The 22,046-nt window shown below is 46.9% G+C and overlaps 1 protein-coding gene across 4 annotated transcripts in view; it reads right to left on the bottom strand.

Moving 5' to 3' along the window:
* Positions 1–21,120, bottom strand: part of EIF2AK4 (eukaryotic translation initiation factor 2 alpha kinase 4) — a 45,330-nt gene extending 24,210 nt beyond the window's left edge. The window contains exons 1-21 of one of the 4 annotated variants that reach the window (XM_061551624.1): positions 20,701–21,120; positions 19,989–20,220; positions 18,442–18,554; positions 17,802–17,904; positions 17,174–17,347; positions 14,134–14,214; positions 12,686–12,834; positions 11,915–12,027; positions 10,297–10,454; positions 9,481–9,641; positions 8,387–8,815; positions 7,811–7,923; positions 6,728–6,879; positions 5,878–6,425; positions 4,519–4,579; positions 4,364–4,408; positions 3,579–3,677; positions 2,936–3,058; positions 2,476–2,583; positions 2,295–2,361; positions 2,020–2,099 (exon numbers count right to left, since the gene is read on the bottom strand). In XM_061551624.1, the coding sequence (XP_061407608.1) occupies positions 2,020–2,099; positions 2,295–2,361; positions 2,476–2,583; positions 2,936–3,058; positions 3,579–3,677; positions 4,364–4,408; positions 4,519–4,579; positions 5,878–6,425; positions 6,728–6,879; positions 7,811–7,923; positions 8,387–8,815; positions 9,481–9,641; positions 10,297–10,454; positions 11,915–12,027; positions 12,686–12,834; positions 14,134–14,214; positions 17,174–17,347; positions 17,802–17,904; positions 18,442–18,554; positions 19,989–20,138 (3,027 nt within the window). In that variant the 5' untranslated portion in view covers positions 20,139–20,220; positions 20,701–21,120. Of the gene's footprint in view, positions 1–2,019; positions 2,100–2,294; positions 2,362–2,475; positions 2,584–2,935; positions 3,059–3,578; positions 3,678–4,363; positions 4,409–4,518; positions 4,580–5,877; positions 6,426–6,727; positions 6,880–7,810; positions 7,924–8,386; positions 8,816–9,480; positions 9,642–10,296; positions 10,455–11,914; positions 12,028–12,685; positions 12,835–14,133; positions 14,215–17,173; positions 17,348–17,801; positions 17,905–18,441; positions 18,555–19,988 lie in introns of all 4 variants that reach the window. The other 3 variants (XM_061551626.1, XM_061551625.1, XM_061551627.1) reach the window with 3 other exon arrangements.
* Positions 21,121–22,046: the final 926 nt, after the last annotated feature.

The raw sequence follows: 22,046 nt of genomic DNA, 5'->3' as shown, positions 1-22,046 counted from the left end.
TTTTATCATTATTTTTCTATCTACGTGACTTTATCGAAATAACTAAAGACTATACATTCACATACCTGTTAACCCCTTATAAGTGCCTACCTTATGACAGACCAATTCAGACCTTATTGGTCACCCCGTGCCCTTATAAATCTCAACGTTCATCCTACAAAGTCCCATCACAAGGGAGAACCACAAAGACAAAAGCAAATGTGTTTTTGCCCGTATTGAAATGGCTGTACACCGTATGGACCTGAAAACTGAATTTCGCTGTACAAGAGTACGGGTAAACTGTATGGGTAAACAAGTATGCATTCAGCGGGATCATCACACATCTGCATCCCGATCTTCTTAGTCTATACATAATAAAAAAATATATAAGGTTTACATTAAGCCTGTAGTTGTGACGTAGCCATTCAAATCTGCTGGCACATGTGAGTTTAATAAATTGTGAATGAATAATTCCTCTTTTACACAAGAGGAATAAAGATGAGAATCTTCCAATTGCACCATGACGGTATCTCACATGTCGAGGAGAAAGTCACTGCACGTCATGGTACTCTACCAAGACACGTGAATACTAATGATACAAAATAACCATACGAATTAGTAAAGTAAGCAAAGAAAATAAATAACTTCTCACCGGTGTTTATAACATGTGTGGGGGTTGCCTTCAATCACACCAGACCATGTTGAGGGATCTTACGATAAAGAGTAAATGTCAAATGCTGCAAAAGTCAAACTAAAGCAACACATTGAAGCACCTGTTTGCCTAAACAACTAAACTAGTTTAAATTTTAGCAGGTAAGGTCCACTGAGCTATAACGGCTTTTTTTTTTCAAAACCGTTCTAACCACAAATGATAGCTCAACGAAGCGGCTTGTCACGTGGAAATTTATATCAGCCATATACTCGAAACACACGTTTCTAAATGTGCAGGGAAAAACCGGAGGACCCAGAGAAAAATCCACGCGACCAGGGGTGGAACATGCAAACTCAAAATATACAGGTGTTAGTGTTGGGATTGAACCCACAAACTCTTGCATACCAGGCAAGGTAGCTAACATCTCACCACCATGGCGCCCTAAGAGACTGAGGGCAGCAGGAGAGAGATCCCACAAGCAATCCTGAATGGCTGTCTTGCGAGAAAATGTGGCAGAAGATTTATTTTATTGAAATTACATCCACCACTTTTAAACTTTTCTCTTCAAAAATGTGCTCATACATGCGATTGCTTATTTACATTGCCCGATTCTAGACCCAGTGTGATTATATATTTAAAGGCTTAAAGCAATGCAGCATTGTACCACAGGATGCATTAATTACATAACAATGTAGTAATAGCACACTTAATAATTCTACAAATATCAGACACAAACACAGACACCTCAAAACCTTACAATTTGCCATTTTAAACACACAAAAAATTGAAAGTGGGACAATACTAAAATTATCATCTCCATTAGTGGTAATCAAACAGTCGTGGAAATTCCACATTCCTATGGATAGAATTGTTTACATGTATACCTTTGTTTGTCTAATATAATTTTCCTAAAAAAATCTGGTAATGCCGCTTTGAATAACTACAAAAGCGTGTCTCCCATTTCGGTACTTCAGCCATGCAACCTCAGTGGAGCTGTTACATTTATTTAAGGCTTTTTTTCTTCTAAATATCTTCATCTAGTAAACTGAAAACTCATTTCCTTTCGAACTGCTTTTTGTGTTTAGTTTGTTGTCCTTCCCCCGCACCTCCGAATAGCGCTGTTGGCTCCGTACGGTGCGAAAGAAGTTCAACACAAATACATCCCTCCATTACGGCTGATGGTACCAATGGTTTGTGAACCAGCCTCACCACGAAGCAGCTACCCCCGACTACCCACGAAGTTATTTGCAGTTCTGTCTCAACAGCACAAGCGCAGGACGATGAGATTTCATCGAGATTTATTTTTGACTCATCGGAGTCGATTCTTAGTTCAAATGCTGCTGCCTGCCCTTGGTCCCAGTGTCACATGGGAGAAGATCCCTCCTCACCTGATTGTAGACCGCTTTGATGTTCCCCAAAACCTCCGGACTCACGTAAAGTGCCGTGCCAATCTGCCCCGTGAGCCCACCTGTACAACTCGCACGCAAGTTGCGTGCCGATCATCAGAGGTGCACAACATTAAACGATTACAATTGTACGTATGTATATTGAACTTCTTTTGTACTGTACGTAGCCAACCGCGCCAATTGGAGGTGCGGAATTGCCTGTGTTATACACGAAAGCAATCTCAACATTGTGCAAATATTGGTTTTCAATGGATTACCTGTTACATCCATATTCTCCGTGGGAAGTTCTATATTTGTAGTTGAAACATCTATCTTGCTTGATTCCTAAAAAAAAACACACAAAAACCATCAAGATTGTATTTAGAATTCACTTTTATCACACAATGCTGTGAAATGAATAACCCCCTAACATGAGAGGTGAGCGAATATGCGACTCACGGTTGCAACGAGCCGGTGATCTGTAGCCAAACCAAAGTCTCCAATCTTCACGCTGTCTGAAGAATCCAGGAAGATATTTACTGGCTTGAGGTCTCTGTGGATCATGCCCTGCAAAGACAAAAATGCCCCCCCCCATTTAATCTTACAGACTCACGGCAGCAAGCGCTGTTCATCAATATAGAAATATTTTTTTTATTTTACATATCTCCGTGCTAAGTTCTGTGGATCCCTTTTCAGAAAGCTGGCATGGCAGTGGTAATTGTGATTTAAAAGATGGTCATGACGGTGACAACGATGATGGTGGTGAGTGATTATGACAAAGGTAATGACGGTCATGATTTTATTGATGGTAATGGTCACCGTGGAGGCAATAGTGATAATGATTGTAGCGATGACGATGATAACGACGACGACGATAACGACGACGGTCATATCGAAGGCTATCAGTAGTTGCCAGCACCTGCTCATGAATGTAAGCCAGCCCGTCCAGGATTTCACGGAAAAGACGCCACATGCGATCCGTCTCCATGTGCAGGCCCTTGTCTATGGTGTCGCGTAGAGTGCTCCTCTCGCAGTATTCCATCTGCCGGCAGAGGCACACACTTACTAAACGTCACTCCGCGATAACACCTTGCACAGATTCAAGTCAATACTCGCTACACGGCATTTCAAAGCAGCGACGAAAACGTCAAATACACTAATCTTGCAGATTGTCATCTTCATTCATGTGGGTGGTCTAAATTATGCATTTAAGAAAGTAAATCAGTCAACAAGGAAGTTTGATTCATCTGTATTAGCCTTCATGTCAAAAGTGTCACTCCTGCACATGACAATCTGTGATATGTGCATTTCCCATGAGAGTAATCTTTATTCCGGTTACACTTGCAAATGAGGCTTAAATAAAAATAAAAATCTGAATACTTCACCATCTGTGAAATATATCAACGCTTGCTTAAAATCCCAGCATTGTGATGTACACAAGTCGGTCACGAATGAAAGCATTGGGAATGATTTTAACATTAACGCTACAAAGCTAAGAATATATAACGTCGCGAATTTAAGTGGAGTGTATCAATAGAGATTGAATGAAACAGCCCACAAACCTGTATGAAGAGATGGTGGACCACTGTTGGTGTGGGCTGGCAGACCGGCGCTCGGTTTGTGCTCAACTCTTTATCAGACAGTGAACTCTCATGAGACTCCTGGGAACAACATTTATGAAAGTGTACCGGATCGCCAATCTCGCTCAAAGGCACGTAATTGCATATCTCGGTGGCTTTATTTCAAGTCACATTTTTCTTGGGTTATTTGACGGCGCCGAACATCCATCATTGTTAAGAGCAAGCCGTCCACAACTGCAGCGCCCACCACGTGAGCGTGCGCGCTTTTCAGAATAATAAAAAGAACACTGCACGTGTGTGCAAACTGTTAATTTTTTAATCCAACAAACTTCAAACCACACACTCGGTGCGCTGCATGCACCAAACTCTGCAGGATAGTGCAAGCGCTAGCACACAGAACCGTAACCAACAGTGAAGAGCACGGGTGTTATAGAATGAGACGGAACACGCTACGGTTAATTGCGTAGGAGGACAATGAGTGAATAGTCAGCCTGGTCAAGGGTTATTGGAGAGAGCAATTCCACGTTTCAAACACCAATCGCAGTTTACAACTTAAATTGCACCATACGCAGCCATAACCCGGCTTACTCCATTCGAATGTTATTTCATTGATGTTATGGACAAAATATCTATGCATAAACACCCTGAAAGCAAAGGCCAAAATGTCTTTGTAGTCATTCCATAAACGCACGCACACACACACACACAAACTTGAGAATACATAATTAAGGTGCTCTTTTATCTTGTCCACAGCAATCACAACATACCCCACTGCTCTCTGAGGAGGAGAGGAAAATGTGTGAAAGAAATTCCTGGGGAGACAAAGGTGGCAGGGCAATGTATCCGTCAAATAAAAAAATAAAGACTAAGCACATCTGCCAGTCGATATGTGTTCAATGCCGAGCTGAAGCATCACTCTCACCTGGTTTTTTTCACCCGAGTTCTCAAACACGACGTCGCAGTCAGAATCACTGCCTGAAGGTCTGCAGCAACAACGGACAGCACAACGCCCATCACACACCCCGAGAAAAGATCACATCACTTGAGCAAACAAAACAACTGCGATGTAAGTGGGCGGACAAAAATACTGCTTCGCCAACAAAAAGGTGTTTTGTTAACGGGAGAGCACTAAAAGTGGTTGTGCCGGGTGGCATTGTTGAACTCGTGAACAGTTGTTAAACGAGACCAGGGAGCAAGCGAAAGTCTCGCTTTCGCAGAAATTTTGTCAATACCTCAAATGGGGTGTTTATTTTCTTTTAGGTCCAACTTTAAGCTGGTGGAGTTTTCGAATCAAACAACAAATTGTAAAAATTTCAATCAATGCGTGTTTATAGAGTCCTGATAGTAATTCAGTGACCAATGCACATGTACTGGGTTTGCTGGCATATGGCGCTGATCCAGCAATCGCTTTGGGGGCAATTGTTGGGGAACACAGAAGAGTTATGAAATTATTAAACCCATGGGCTGCATGTTGGACAGTAAATGAAGGCACAGTCAATGGGTTTGTGTACAAAACCGCGTGCATCTTTGAGCATCATCCCTAACACTGCCCAACATGGATCGGCCAAACATCCCAATGCAGGACAACTTCCAGTGCGCATCGTTCATTATCGTTTCCTTCACCAGATCAAATCTACAGCCAAGGACCTTCTGCCGCTTTCAGCTATGGAGTGGGTCTGTACTTTAGCGAATAAATGCATTGCATGTGGTTATTCCCTCCAATGCTTTGCCACGTTGCGTCTTTTGCCAGAAATACAGATATGGTCGTTACATCATGAGTAGTCATTGTCACTGCTCATATCCATAAACACACATCAACTGATTCAATAGTTTACAGTGAATCAGATTAAGCTACCTTTATACACTTGTTATGATAGATTGTTCATGCCCTAAAGGCTCACAGAGCAAGGCAGAGGCCGTTTTAGGATTCTAAGACTCAATGGTAATGTATGAAACTTAGAAAGCTAATATCAGTGGTGGCACAGTCGCAGGAAATCACACAACCATTAAAATATAATTAACCACGCACCTGAGATTTTGACAGCTATTAATAACTCATGGATTTTCCCTTAAAGCCCAAATTCATAATCTAAAAACGGCTATACATTGTTACTCTTGGAAATGTTTACAACAAGTCACGTGCTTAAACCGAACAAATGTGTGCTATAATTCCCTGGCCAATTATAGAACAGCTGCTCAACAGCAATCGGGGAATAAAAACATCTGCTCCAGCCAAGGAATCCCCCCCCACCCCCCCTCCAACCACGTATCAAGCACTCACACAAAGGACCGTCCGAAGACGGCGTCGTCCTCGTCGTCCTCGTCGCTCGAGTCGCTGGAGCTGTCTCCGGTCGTGGAGGGGCCGCAGCGTGCGCTCATCGAGTGCTCGTACGACATGCTCCACTCCACCGAGCCCGACGCCACCGTCCGCGTCGACGCCGTCACGGGAGGGGGCGCGTTCGCCTCCACATCGTCCAGGCCCGCGATGCCCGACAGGCGGCTCAGATGCATCGACGGCCCTCTGCCCCGCACGTTAGCCACGTCGGGAGTCTCTTTGGCAGCCTCCGCCTTCCCCGCTGCATCAGGGTTATGGTTGTTATTGTCACTGCTGCTGCTGGTGGTGGTGACGGTGCCGCTGTTCAGCCCGGCGCACTCTGACGGCGAGAGCTCGTAGCGCTCGATCCAGGCGTTGTAGTAGCGGACGATGTTCTCGTGGTTGAGGCGGGAAAGCAGGGTCACCTCGCCCTTGATGCGGCGGAACTGCCGGCTGGTGGGGTTCACGGCGATGCGCTTGAGGGCATAGTAGCAGCCGTCCAGCTTGTTCTTCACCTGCACAGAGAGCAAACCGCTATGGTAATGATAACAACTATACAGCTATACAGCACGACCATGAACGTTTGGCTTTACGTGGTAGGGAAATCAAAGCACCCCACTCATACAAAGGGGTAACACCCACAGCTCCACACACATAAATACAAGAACACAACACCTGGTGTTCTCAGACACGCTCCCATCCAAGTGTCAACGAAGCTCAGCCCTGCTTGGCATCTGGGATCCATAAGAGCAAACTCATTCAGAGTAATTTGATCACAGGCTAAAGTTTTGTAATGAATGAATGAATTCTTGCATGCCTTGATGACGGCCCCGAAGGCCCCCTTGCCGAGGAGGGCGAGCTCCTCGAACTCGGTGTAGTAGCGGGAGAGCTGGCGCTGCGAGTCGAGGTGGGAGCACATGCCCAGGATATCACGAGACGGGATGAGGGCCTCCGCATAGTTCAGGTCATCTGCGGCCGCCGTGAACACCGCAGAACAAAACATAAGCAGCTTCGCTCCACGGGCCAGACGCTTGTTGTACAAGACAGAGAAAATCAGTTTTCCCCTCCAGTCTATTTTCCAGCTGTCCCGTGTTGTTGTTGTTGCTGAATCGATCCGACGAGAATGCACGCCCTTCCGACTGCGAGTCTGACATCCTCGCCACAGTGCATCCTGGCTGGATCCTGATCAACATGTTCGTCAAAAGTCACTTCCCCATTGCTACATGTTACCCAAGTTAAATTCGTTATTAAACGAGGGTGATCTTTGCCACAAATGTAATCAGGCTGCTATGCAATCACGCAGCTGAACACCGCACGCAATTCTGTAAGGGCGTGTAAAGTTTTCCGACAATTGTGCCTGAAATTAGCAAACAGGACCAACCTGTGACAATACCATCACAATGTGTCCAAAGTCTGTGTATATCCATTGTGATGGCTAAACAATTCTCATCTACTGAAACGCTGAACACAGTTCTGGGGCGTGCGTGAGTGCGTGGATGCTGCCATCACCGTCTTTGCTATCCTTCCCCCGCACCTCCGCTTAGCACGGTTGGCTACGTACGGTGCGAAAGAAGTGCAACGTACATACATACACACAGACACACACAGACACACACAGACACACAGACATACGTACAGACACACGTACACACACGTACACATACACACAGACACACACACGTACAGACACACACACACATGTACACATACACACAGACATACACACAGACATACACACACAGACACACACACATACAGACACACACGTATACATACACACACACGTACACACACACTCATGTACACACAAACATACGTACAGACACACGCAGACACACACACACAGACACACACGCGTACACACACACACGTACACATATACACGTACACAGACACTCACCATCGGGACTGTGTGGCCTCGTGGATGGCGAGCACGAGACGGGCGACTTGATGAAGGGATGCTCCAGCAGCTGCTGCGTGCTCCACCTTTCCTTGTCGTCCACGCACAAGCATCTGCACGACAATGGACATCAAGGCAACTCGTTTCAACGTTCATCGAATGACGGGGGAAATTTTTTTTTATTTTTTTATGTAAAAAATTATGTTAAAAATATCAGCGGTGCCCGCCCCTCCCCATGCCCAAATCTTTTATTTTTTGAAAGGCATCTTTCTTAAAACCAAGGGCCCTCAACGTTAATTATCCTCCATTAAACTTGAAAACTATGCAATTACAAAAGTAATTAGGTTGATAAACTAATCAATGTAGTTAAACAGAGAAAGGCGGCACGTTGTACACATTATGCAAGGCTCACGGAAAGCCCTACCACCAAGAATGGCAACAGAAAGAAAGACAAAGCCCGATATGGTGATGGGATAACATCCTGAATGCCTGCACCGAGAGGAAGTGTTGGCACGCAATGCTCGGCAGCCTCCAAACCCGGAGCCAACTTCCGCTGGACGAACGCGGGCAACGCACCGGCTCAGGAACTCGCGGAAGTCAACGGGGAGATCGGCAGGTGGCGTGTCGGGCGAATCGTTGTTGCTCTCCCGTCCCATCGCGAGCTGCTCCAGCAGCACGCCCAGCCGCCACACGTCGCCCTTCTTCCCGGTCTTCGGCGGCTGCGAGCGAGCCGCCGCAGCACCGGCCCCGGCACCGCACTCGGGCTCCACGAAGTGGACCCGCGGCACGCCGGGCCGACTGGGCCGCTCGCTCGCCACGCAGGCGTCGGCGAGCCGGCGCGCCAGGCTGTAGTCGGCGACGCGGAGCAGACCCGTCGCGCAGTCCAGCAGCACGCTCGACAGACGCAGGTCACGGTGCACCACCGAGCTGGCGTGCAGGTAGTCGAGCACGTGCAGCAGCTGGGAAGCGTACTGGCGGACCGTCTCCACCGGCAAGGGGCCAGTGCTGCCGCAGGAGAATTTAAACAAAAATGATTGGTTTCAGCCTAAATCTGATTGGCCTTTAGCTTGTGACCAAATCACCCAGAATGCGTCTGATTGCATCAGTTCTTGGCAGGTAAGCAAGGTTGAACCTGGATGCTTTAATGGGCACCCACCATGAATAAAACAGGTGTCGTATGTTTTTGCGGGACGACGTGGCGCGTAGCAGAACAATGTGCAGCAAAATCCATTATTGTATTGTTCTATGTTCCAGTTCTAAGCTCCCCGTCTATACCAATCAAGACTGACCCGAATGGTGAAGTATGGTTAAATAATCACCACATCCTGCAGAGTGTGGGGGAAGTTATTACACAGTAGTTGACTGACGAAGAAAAGCACACGAACATGGTTGACTATGGTGCCACCTCGCTATCTCGGCCAAGTAAACCAAAGGAGGTTCATCCTTGTCCACCTCTTGGTTCTCCATTTGAAAGCACAAAAGAGTGTCGACTCACTCCACGTAAAAACTCGGTTTAGTCAGAGGAGGTTGCCTAGAATTGAACCAAGGATGATCAGTGATGTAGCATCCCCAGCACCATGGGATGACATCTTCAACAATAACAAAATTAAGTGAGTGGATGCCAGCGGTCATAGTTCAGTGTCGGGGGGGATACCGCCGCGTTGTCTCACCGGGCAAGGTGGCCGGCCAGGCTCGTGCCGGACACGTGCTCGGCCAGCAGGCGCACGTTGAGGGCCGTCTCCGTCTCCTGGCTCTCCATGGCAAGGTACGGCACCAGCGCCTCGTGCCGCAGTTTCAACAGCGACTGTAACTCTGCACTGGCCCCTTGCACCTCGTGGACAAGCAGGCATACATACACACATCAGCACAACGGCCAAGATCCCCTGTGTAGCCTGCATAGATTGTTGTGGCAAGTACTGTTTTCGAGCACCTCTAAATGCAGCTACGGCATAAAAGAAGATCGTGTGGCCAGCACCATGCCCAGGCTGCCTTTGTCTCCCCAGTACTTATGTTTATACATCGACACCCGGAACTAGTTTAAGGCTGGTATGACCAAGGAGAGGTCTAGGACTGGTTAAGATAACTAAACACTGATGTTAGCGTTGTCAGGGAATCAAACAGGCTTTGTCGTTCAGTGTACCAACCACGACAAAGTGGAAGGTTCAGGGGGATGAGGCCTATATGCACAGAGCCTCAAACGTTATGGCAAAGCACATTTATAAAGACCCACATCATCCACGAGTTTCCACAGATTTTTATCCGCTAATTCCCCTAGGCCAGGGGTCGGCAACCAAAATAACAAGAAGAGCCATTTCTTTCCAATTCGGTACAAAATTCAGTATTTCAAGAGCCGCAATGCATCTGAGTACATACTGTACATACGTACATATCGTCAAGGAGCAACCTGTAAAGAGCCGCATGCGGCTCCGGAGCCGTAGGTTGCCGACCCCTGTCCCAGGCTAACGAGCTTCCATCGGTCCCCACACCTGCTTGCGGCACTTCTCCATGTGCTCCTTGTCTTCGCTGGTGCGGAGGTCGGGGTGTCCTACCGGCCAGCGCAGCACCCACTCGTACACGACCACCAGCTCGCCCGTGCTGTTGTCTAGCGAGTTGAACACTTGGCGGCGCAAGTGAGTGCTCTCACCTGCCGAGCAGCAGAACCGTCATGTTAGCAAGGGCCAGCCTCGTTGTTTCACAACGCTCGCTGCATCATCGGCTTATTTATAGGCATGGAACGATTGATCTCCTGCACTTGCGATTCGATGAATGTTCATGCCACAATCACAGTTTAATTGAATATTTTATTATTTGTTTTAACTATTATCCAAAATAAGTATTTCCAACGTATATATATTGAACTTCTTTTGCACAGTACACAGGCAGCTGTGCTCATCCGAAGTGCGGGGGATGGACAACAAACGAAACACAAAAAGCAGGAAATTTGTTTTTTATTTAGCTTCAAAAGTGCACAGTTCCAATGGCTTCCTAATATCGCAAGGAAGAGCATTCCAGAAGGCCGCAGAAGCGCATCTCAAAGCGCGTTATGCAGTGATTGTCCAATGGAGGGAATACGCCCTCCACTACCAGCGATGGAGCAATGAAATCGGCTTGTGTGCAGAGCAGACGGAGATTTGTGCATTGTGAGACCAAGAAAGATGGTGACAATTTGGGAAGGTCGTCATCTACAAGTGGCGAGATCATGCCTCGTGCTAATGATAAAGAATATGCTATCTCCACTGGCTGCAAGGGTTACATTGACCAATTTTATGCAAACATTTACCAACAAGCATGCACAATGTTACGCATTATCTTGAGCATAAAATGACACTTCAATGAATGAATCGATGCATCATTACAATCAATACTATTTCAGGCATTGGTCAAACTCAGGAAAAAATGAATGTTTGAGAAACATGACCTATATTTTTCATTTTTAAAAGTTAAAATCACAACTAACATTGTAACATGGCTTACAATAAACATCTTTCAGCGACATGGAGTGGATTTTCTCTGGATTGGCTTCACTGTTTGATTTAGCTTAGCTTGGCTAAATTGCATTGTTTGGCTAATCTAGGCTTTACAGCTGGCTACGGCTTAGATAGGTTTAGTCTAGATTGTAGAAAATACCAATAATACTCAAAAACAGCACATTATGACACATTATTGTAACAATTTTGCACAGAATGGGCCCCATAGCAGAAGTGGAGTGTTCTTGCCAATAACAGCTGGTATTTATAGCAACATTTGTTCAACACAATTGACTGATGATTTGACCCAAATGATTGAAACCAATCCCAAGTTTGTCTGCTTAAAATGCTGTTTTTACAGAAGGCTTATGGACTGATAAAAAACATATTTATAATCTATGTGGAGGGACGGACTTTCGTCTGCTAACTTAAATATTAACCCAGTTGTTCAAGACTGCCTGACTAAGCTTGATTTATCAGACCAGGTATCTACGTGAAAATATCACTTAACCTGAACTCTGTGAGTAATCAGCTGGGTCCAGCCACTGGTAGATAAATGCACAAAGTGCAGAACTCACCTTTACACCTCATCCAACGAAAATCGGAAGCAAAGACACGTACAGAGCACACCACGTACCGATGCACTTTCCGCGGTACACGGAGCGCTCCCCTTGCGTGTGGAACTTGAGCACCTCCGCTCCTGGGCTGCAGTTGTCACTGCTGCAAAGGGATGTGAGACGCTCCCTCTTGCTACCGGACAAAGAAAAACACGACGACAGCATCAATTGGGTCACAGCAGTGAGACATTCAAAAGTGTAAAGCAAACAAACAGTGAAAAAGGGGGTTATGATTCGTTTTCGTGGAATGGCTGCTACCAGGTGCTCACAACTACTTTTGTTAGAACGAGGGGGACTTGTGTTTTAGGGTTCGTGCCAGGAGCTAGATGGAGAGTCTGATTAGGGCTCGGGGATAGGGCATGGTTGGCTAGTGTGACTGAAGCTAGGGCAAGGAATCGCGTCAGGACAGCAAATGCAGTTAGGGCTAGAGTAAGACCAGTATCTGGTTGGCAAGTGTGAATACAACTAGGGTTTGGGCTTGAGTCTGGTTAGTGTGGCAAGGGCTAAGTTAAGGCATCGCTGGCTCATATTTTCCATCCCAAACAGCTTACTCCGAAAGTACGTAGGCCTACTACCCCCATCGCCAAACAAAGTCTTGTCACTTTTTGACAGCTTTTCACACAATTTGCCTGAATATGCTACCACTGGATAACAATGAACCTAAAAACCTCAGGCACACACACACACACAGGAGAGTAAACAGTGTCTTCTGTGGTTTCCCTCGTCGAAAGGGTGAGCAGGGCTCAGCAGCGAGGCTCGTGAGCGCATGTGCGCGTATTGCGAGCCTGCACCTGGAGCGGCTCGCAGAGCGGCTCCGCGTGCGACTCGAGCCCTCGCCCTCGCTCCATTCCCCAGATCCCACGGTGGGTTTCCGTGATGGCTGGCCGCTCACGCCACCGTCATTCGTGGGGCTGCCCGCCATTCCCTCGCGCATCTCCTGCTGAGTGATGCACAGCCAGGAACATAACATAAATAATGATACATGCACCGCCATACATTTGACGAGGCATGGTGGCAGGATCGTGAGAAAGCTTGGAGAGGCCTAATCTGGTAGTGGGTTGCTGTGCCATGGTGGCGAGTGTTAACTCACTCGCCTGGTATACAGGTGATCATGGGTTCGGTCCCCGACCCCGACGCCTGGATATTTGGAGTTTGCATGCTCTCCCCATAGTAGCGTGGATTTTTATCCAGGTCCTCCGATTTTTCCCTCAATATTTTGAAACATGCGTTTAGAGTACTTGGCTATTATAAATGTCCACTTCGTTGAGCTCTCATTTGTGGCCAGGTCGCATTTGAAAAGAAGCTATATAGTTCAGTGAGCCTTACCTGGTAAAATAAAAAGAGTTTTAGTTTAGGAGTTGGTTACAGCCGATAATGACGACGGTGGCATGTAAATATAATCTAGTGCCTTGACTGAGGCTTGGTGGATCCTGCAGGTTGCATCAAGCATGACAACCTCCCATCCTGCTTGGATCTGGGATGGCAAGTCAAGAGCAGTGCACCTCTTTTATGTCTTTTTCCCACAACTTACTGCATCCGTAAATTTCGCAGGGTGCCGCGTGCGTCAGAAAAAGGGCTCAGAAATAGCTTCGTCAAAGCACTCCTGAAACATCCTTAAAATGGTACTTCTATCGTTAATACATTTAGTGGGTGCACTTTTCCATAAGCCTTTGCGATGCGATTGTCACATGACAGTAAAACTAATCTTTATTTTTATATATAACATTTTCGTGGAAATTTAACAAAATTGAGAAAATTATTTGACTAATTGAAAACTTTTCACACATTACAAATATCTCCCCTGCGGCTCGACCTACACACAGAGAATGTGTTTGCAGCAGTAAAGCCGTCAATCACTCGCATCACTGCCCTTTCCACCCACAGCTTTGCATCTTGTTTAATTCACACACGCTAACAGCTACATTCTTTACAGACATGCACATGCCTGCCCATCATTTTTCACAACCCACAATTCCAAATAAACTGTCGCCACGGAACATGAAAAAACCACATACATTGCCGGAAAGTTTGTGAACATTCATGCTATCCACTGTTAGAACAGGTTTTCAGAACCGAATGCCAATATTTTAAAATATTACAAAATACATCTTCATTTTGCTCACTGGACAGGCCATTTGCATCGAATCAACAATTAGATTCCTTCCAACTGAAATCCAGTAACTACCGTAGACTGTTAATAAACAGGAAATTAAATATTTTGTTTAAATACTGCAATCACCTGCTTAGCCAATTCCTTCCTCTTCCTCTCCTCTCTCTTCTCTTCCTCTCGTCGCATGAGTTCATGATCAATTGCACGTTTCTGGTTAAAAACACAAGATTATAACATATGATCAAACACACACCAACAACAATGGGTATTCAACAGATGTGTAATGATGCATTGATTCATCAATTCAAAACTATTCCAAGAATCCATTATTTCAATTCGCACACCTCATATGGGGGAGGGGGGATAGTGGTGCCGTGATTTGTGTACTGTGCTATGAACCCAGCAGCCTGAGCTTTATTCCCAGCCACGGCTGACATCAGTGGCGAGTAATCTGAACCGGTGCTGGGTGCACCCTGCCCCACCTTCAACAAACCGCATTGAAAAGAGTCGTCAAATATAGTCACACAAGAGGCCTTCATCCGGCACTTCACTGACAAAGGGCAGTGTAAGTAAGTAATGGAGATAATTGACGTATCAAGAGGCTGCTACATTCGCCACAGTGGAAGAAAATGAGACCTTGAACTGTGACGACACATCGAATCGCCAAGGCGCAAACTGTTACACTCGTATTATATAGCAATGGGAACATGGCATTGACAACAGGCATCTGGCATTAGAGACACATCCCAGGATGGGCAGGCATGTCAACAATACAGCCTGGTCGCCACAGTGGCGAGATGTTAACTACCTGGTATACAAAAGGTCGTGGGTTCGATTCCGATCCTGACGCCTGTATATTTGGAGGTTGCATGCTCTCCACATTGGACGCATAGATTTTTCTCCAGGTCCTCCACATTTAGAAACATGCGTTTAAGAGTATCTGGCTGCTACACATTTCCACATGATCAGCCACTTCGTTGAACTATCATTTGTGGACAGGTCGCTTCTAAAAATGAGCTATATAGCTCATTGGGTCTGACCTGGTAAAATCATAATTGTTTAGTTTCATAGTTTTTAGTTGAACAGATTAATAGCAATGTGTTATTTGTGTTAACCACAATGCAAAGTTAAATGACAAAAAAAAATCACTGTTGCCATCCCCACTCCCAACCCACATGTTCAATATCTACACAATGGATTAACATTTTTCAACCAGAATCTTACAGTAATCGTCACTGCAGTTTGTAGCTGGTGACCTAAACCGTTCTCAGTTATTGCTGTGTTGGTGCGATGATTTAAATAAGCTAAAGATCTATTTATTTATATTCCCACTTTCAATGAGCACCAGGGTTCTCACTTTGCTAATCACTTTAAACAAAAAGCTCCGATCACCCAAAGCTCAAATTAACTCACCAATACGTACAACAAACACAATGCCGACTGACATGGATACAATTAATAGCCGAGGGGTTCCATTACCCTGACCAAAGGTATGAGGTTGTTCATAACATTACACATCATACTATTATCTCCTGTATACAGCTCAGATATAGTACACGTGTGTGCAATGTGGTTACATACCCTCACCATGTACTATATCTGAGTTGTATACGGTACATAATGTGCTGTATAGTGTGGTCTGTAATGTTGTTACATACCCATACCTGTCAACCCATACGGTTTACCCGTATTCTTATACAGGGAAATTGAGTAAAAACATTGTAATGGGACTTTGTACGATGAACGTTGAGAATTTGTCTGTAATGAGGTAGGCATTGATAAGGGGTTGACAGGTATGCATACCCTCACTGTGTGCTATATCTGAGCTGTATACAAAGAAAAGTTGTATAGGTGATAAATCGTACACAGTGAAATGGAAGAGACATTGATGAGGTGTCAACCATTAATGTTGTGTAACAAAAGCAGCGATGTATCAACATTGCATAGACTCATCATACGCCCTTCGCCACAACACGGTACAGAAACAGGCGCTTTCTGGCAATCCCCGAATGTAAACACCCGCACGGAACGACTAACTTGAATAAATACTGGAGATGTGTTTGGGTGAGTTGTTTACTTGCACGACTACTACCGTGTCTTTGTACTGTTTGTTGTTGAAACGTTCTGACCCCGTGCCCCGACTGGAGATCAGTGAACAAGAGCTTTACAGCTCATCGGATTCCTCCTGCAGTATAAATATTCTGATTCTGATGTACGTCAGTCCAGTCATGCCAAATTAACGTCGGCAATCAGATTAAATTGCGTTACCGCCATCTGCTTTGATCCACATTGCTGTTTGGAATGTACCACTCACTGAGGGGGGGGGGGGGAACGATACCAACACTTTTGCATGGTACTTATACTTTAAAACATAATAAACAAAGCAAGACTCGGCATTATAAAATCACTGCAACTATTATTGTACAATGATTAACAAATTACAATATAAATAAACGCAATAAGGTTAAGTTTTATTCGTAAAATTGTGAAATAATGGGGTACAATCACCCCTGTGGGTGATAATGGTTTCTCTCCGTGGGTTTTCGCTACAGCAATTGCAGATAAATTATTTTATTAAATTCTAATTAAACTTTCAAATGTTTAAATAAAAAAAGACTTATTTGTGTAAACTTCCCCGATTTTATATTTTGTTTTGGCCAATCAACAGGCCGGAAAGAGCGTTACTGTGACACACGCACAAAACTACTAACTTTTATATATATCGATTTCAGTATCAAGTTATTGATATAAAAGTCCATCATGGATAATAATTACTCTAATACAAACATGTCAGAAGTTTATTTGAAGGCATACATAACTCAATAAAAAAAATACTTTATACTTGTAGATACATACCGTGGCTGAAGATGCCTTAATAAGTAAACACTGTCGTGTTAGTCAGGTTTTCCATTATCGAGCTCCAGTGAAGCCACTGTATTAACGTTTCATTGAAGCGCACACGAGTACCATGTTGGTGACAACAGTTAAACTTTGAAGTCTATTATCTCATTAACATGGCCTAAACCTCATGTAAGTGCTAAACGGATGCCTACATTACGTAACTGTGAGAGACGGAACGACTTGGGGAGGCCTCCATCCAGCAGCAAATCACGACTGACGCTAATGTCAATGGTACTGCATCGCTATTTGCAGCTGTGGCAGCACTGACCTCACTCTCCTCCTGTTGCAGCTTTTCACGGAACGCCGTCTCTTGCTCCTGAGCCAGCCTCTGTTGCTGCAATGCTTGATTGCGCAGCATTTCCTCGTAGAAAGAACACGGCGGTGGCACGTTGAGGTCGATCAGGAAGTTCTTTACGTGATGGGCCAGTTGGAAGATCATCACCTGTGAAGCCATAAGCACACGAACACAGAGGTTGCGACAATATGACCAAAGGGCAACCTTCACCTTGCAACCGCAAGGCAACACATGTTAAGCAAATATACTCTTTGCCAATTGACAGCGGGTGAACCAAATATATCTTAATCTGTCTCGATAAAGCTTTCAAGTACTGTAGTGTGTCACGAAGCCTTGCCTAATGGCAGCAAAATAAATTATACTAGCATTATTGAGCAGTGCCGACTAGAACAATTTCTACCAGATCCAGACTTCCAAACATAAATCAAGCAAACTATTTAAATGCATCATATTTATCGTTATCCCATAATCAAACAAAACACAGTCATATTTGGATACTTTCTAAATTAAAATTGCAGTGTGTTGCATTCTGCTGCCACACAAACATCTGTGAGCCGACCCTCCGAACACACATGCACTCATGAAATGTGCAGGTTTTTACCTCTCCACGCAGTTCAGATACCAGGGTTGTCAGCTGGGCTTGCAGCTCTTTCACACTCTCATTGGACAGGCCTTTGGCATTGTTCAGCTCAATTTCTGGGAGCCTACAAGAAAAGTAAAACATACAACGACTTATGTCGGGTTCACGTCAGATCACTTCATGTGCACCAAAAAAGTAATTACCACTTAGGTGTGCGTTCACACTGTTTTTTTATTATAAATACCCTGCATGCTTGTATCTTTAATATGTAATTATTCACGTTGTGGCCTCTGGGTGAAAGGTGCTTTAAAAGTTTAAAATATGATCATTAGGATAAGTGAATGTCAAGTGTCTTTTGTGACGTGAAACATGTTCACACCACGGCAATGGAGTTAACTAAATGTAAGCATCATGCGTTGTGTCCAGCTGTGTGTGACCGTTGCTTCGGAGTTCATAGCGAATCCTTCTTTTGTGGAACCCCAACCCTGAATGGCTGCCAGTTCACTTTTTAAATAAATACCTGAAGGAGGTTGCTCTAGCAACCTTCAATGCGTAATGGTAACCAGCCTGAGCTTATCAGTGTGAACGTGGTTTGACTGAACAGCTTTAAGCGGGAGTGTTGTGGGCTGTGTCCTAAGTGAAGTGCAGCATTGGTGCTCACTCGTCCGGATAGCGTGGAGGGCAGCGGACTGTGAGGTCCACCGTCACGTAGCACGCACCTCCTGCGCTATCGTGGGGTGCCAGTGAAATGCACACCTGTGGCGGGCGGCGCACCTGCAGAAACAGCAAAACTCAACGCGTTGATCGCTACGACCACCACCAACACACGGGGAGACACCGAGATTTGTCTTTCACCGGGTTTTCACTAAGTTGAGAAAATAACTCGGCTTCATCATTCTCATCGGCCATGATCAATGCCCTGCTGGATGAAGGGCTTCCCAAGACATCGCTATCTTTCACAGTCCTGCGATAATTCACCCAGCCTGCACGCAAGCCAATTTCATTTTTCTACGTTTGCGGTAGATGTCCTCTTGGGCACATTCCCTCGCTTGACTCGGCTGATTTAAAGTAAAACGTACTTTTTAAAGTTGTGAAACCTAGTTTTCCCATTACAGAATAGTTTTTTTTATATAAAGACCAATACTGGTGTCATGTACTGTGATTTATAGATTCTTTTATTTACGTTTTGTGGTAATGATGCGCAAACGGTAGGCCAATGGTGCATTCAATCTATGAGTGAATAAAATGTACAAACGAGATATAAGAATCGAAAGATACAAATAAGATTGTAAAATGTGCTCCTGTAATGTAAGCATGACCCCGCACCTCCGATTCGCACGGTGAGCTACGTACGGTGCGAAAGAAGTTCAATCGTGCACACATGCAACATGGCCATGATTCATGCCCAAAAACCAGTCATGATGTAATGTCTCTCTGCATTAGCAAATGATTGCTGGGCGTTGCTAACTCCACGGATGACCCTGTGTCAGCTGTGGAAATTCCACGTTACTATGGCCTGTGGGGGCAGTTTCACCCACAGGTCACGGGACGTTTAGTTCCCACAAAGTGGGAGACCACAATGCACCAGAGTGGACAATGTGTATTTAAATACACAATCATACCATGAAATGGAACCTTATGTCAAGCTATCAACGAGTGTGGTAAATGGGTGTTCACGGTTGCGCTGTGTCGCTGTGATGTGTGTACTCGGGTTGTACCGCGCGTGGCTCGGCGTTGATTACAACAACAGCACCAACAGTAGCCGGCAAACCCTATCCTGTACTTTGATCGAAAGTGACGTGTTCAATTCAGAAGGAGCTCCCAGCAAGTGGGTGGGGCGTGGAGCGAAACGTCGGGACACCATGCCGAAAACAACACACCGCTGCCACACCTCCCCAAAACACACCACAGCTGTCCACCCCGGATCAGTGCCTACCTCATTACACACCAACTCAGACCTTATTGATCACCCCGTGCCCCTTATACATCTCAACGTTCACCCTACAAAGTCCCATCACAAGAAAGAAACACAAATAGACAAATGTTGCCCGTATGGAAACGTCTTGACGCCGTGTGGACCTGCAAACTCAACTTCCCCGCACAACAATACAGAGTGAACCGTGTGGGTCGACAGGTTGACAGGCGCGCAACATCACAGCCCAAACAGCAGCACCACGAGCGGGCGGGCGGGCTGGGCTGTCACGGCACCTTCCATGGGTCTTGCTTCCTCAGGTCGGTCAACTCGCCGCCGTAGATGGCCGTGAGCACCTCCAGCTCGTTCTCCTGCCGGTCCTCGTACGACTCGTGCTCACAGGCGTCCGCAGACAGCTTCTTACCCCCCTGGCGGGTCGCCTTCATCTCTGCCGCCGTCCGCCTCGCCACCCCGAAGGGGCCTCGTGGTGGAGCTCACGGACGAGGTGGACGCGTCAACATCACGGCCCTGAGGGGTGAGGGGGGGGTACCACTCCGTCCTGCTGGGACGAGATTCACTCTGACAGCGATGGGGAACCCAACTCTACCCGAGCTGCACTCTGCGTGGAACTCACACAACCTCGGCTACTCTACCTGGGAACGTCGTCTCGCTGGAACTCTACCGAGGTCCCACGCTACCCGAGCTGGCACCCACTACCCAGCTGGAGGCTCGGCTTGAGCAAGGATGACGATAAACAACACAATAGATCTGAAACCGACCCTGTACGCCGCTGTAAGTGGCTGTGGGGCTCACTACACCCGAGTCAGGGTCCACTTCGCCAGGGATGGGACTGACTCTAACCGTGGCTAAATCCTTTGTGGACAACCAAGTGCATGACCTGCGACACCCCCCCCTACCCTGGGACAAGCCCCACTGGGCTGAGGCTTCCCTCCCCCTCCTCGCAGCAGCTCACCCGCCAGAGGGGCCGTGTCGTGCCTCCCCCCTTACCCCGTAAGTTCACACGCAGCAAGGCGCCCTGCTGCTGCTGCTGGTGGTGCTGCTGCTGTGGTGGTGGTGCTGCTGGTGGTGGTGGTGGTGAGCACGAGAGAGAGGGCCGCTGGCCTCACAGAGCTCCCGCTGTAAACCCGCATGCGTCCCAAGCTCGTCACACTGTACACGGGCAGCCACGTCGAATGATAAAACTACAAACACGGCTCGATATCCCCACGGGGCTAGCTCAAGCACTTTTCCTCCTTACATAATTAAACTTAAAATAAATACACTACCAAAGTAAACGTGTGTGTGTGTAAAATCCGCTAAAAAGGCAACGGCATGTCGAGAGACGTGATAAGCTAAACCCCGACAAGTCGCCACGCAGCCCTGGCGCGAGTTACTGCGGCTCACGCAGCCCGCCCGCCCGCACCGGCTGACGACGGCAACCCGGAACCAAAGGCGGGAAGTGCCGCGTGCAGCACGCGGAACACGTTCCGGGGTGGCACCGCCCACGAGGAGGGTGGGGGGGGGGAGATGGTGGGGGGAGATGATGGGGGGGGGGGAGAGATGGTGGGGGGGGGGGGAGATGGTGGGGGGGGGGAGATGGTGGGGGGGGGGGGGAGATGGTGGGGGGGGGGGAGAGATGGTGGGAGGGGAGAGATGGGGGGGGGAGATGGTGGGAGGGGAGAGATGGTGGGGGGGTGGAGATGATGGGGGGGGGGGGGAGATGGTGGGGGGGGGGGAGATGGTGGGAGGGGGGGGAGATGGTGGGAGGGGGGGGAGATGGTGGGGGGGGAGAGATGGTGGGGGGGGGGAAATGGTGGGGGGAGATGGTGGGAGGGGAGAGATGGTGGGGGGTGGAGATGGTGGGGGGGGGGTGGAGATGGTGGGGGGGGGGTGGAGATGGTGGGGGGGGTGGAGATGGTGGGGGGGGGGGTGGAGATGGTGGGGGGGGGGTGGAGATGGTGGGGGGGGGGTGGAGATGGTGGGGGGGGGGGTGGAGATGGTGGGGGGGGGGGATGACGTCACCACGCGACACGTTGCCGTCTTGGTCTTGCTGTGGGAGCCAGGACCCACGTAGTCTCCTCGCCATCACAATCTTTATTGAGACTGGAGAAATCCGAAGGGCGATGAAGCTCTTGTTTTCACTCATTCTTTATTTAGACTGGAGAAATGTCATGAGATATGAAGCTTTTTTTTACAAATGTCCAGTCGGGGCGGGTCAGAAAGTTACCACAAACATAAAAATTAAACCCGAGCGGAACGCAAAGTGTAGGAAAGCAAATCACTAAAATAAACTAAAACTAAACTTTTATTTTATTTACTCGGTAAAGCCCATTGAGCTATTAGTTATATTTCAG

The sequence above is a fragment of the Lethenteron reissneri genome, chromosome 14, assembly GCF_015708825.2.
Source record: "Lethenteron reissneri isolate LAM-NWPU_2019-01 chromosome 14, ASM1570882v1, whole genome shotgun sequence".
Lineage (NCBI taxonomy): Eukaryota > Metazoa > Chordata > Hyperoartia > Petromyzontiformes > Petromyzontidae > Lethenteron > Lethenteron reissneri.
This window is presented reverse-complemented; position numbering and strand designations above follow the sequence as displayed.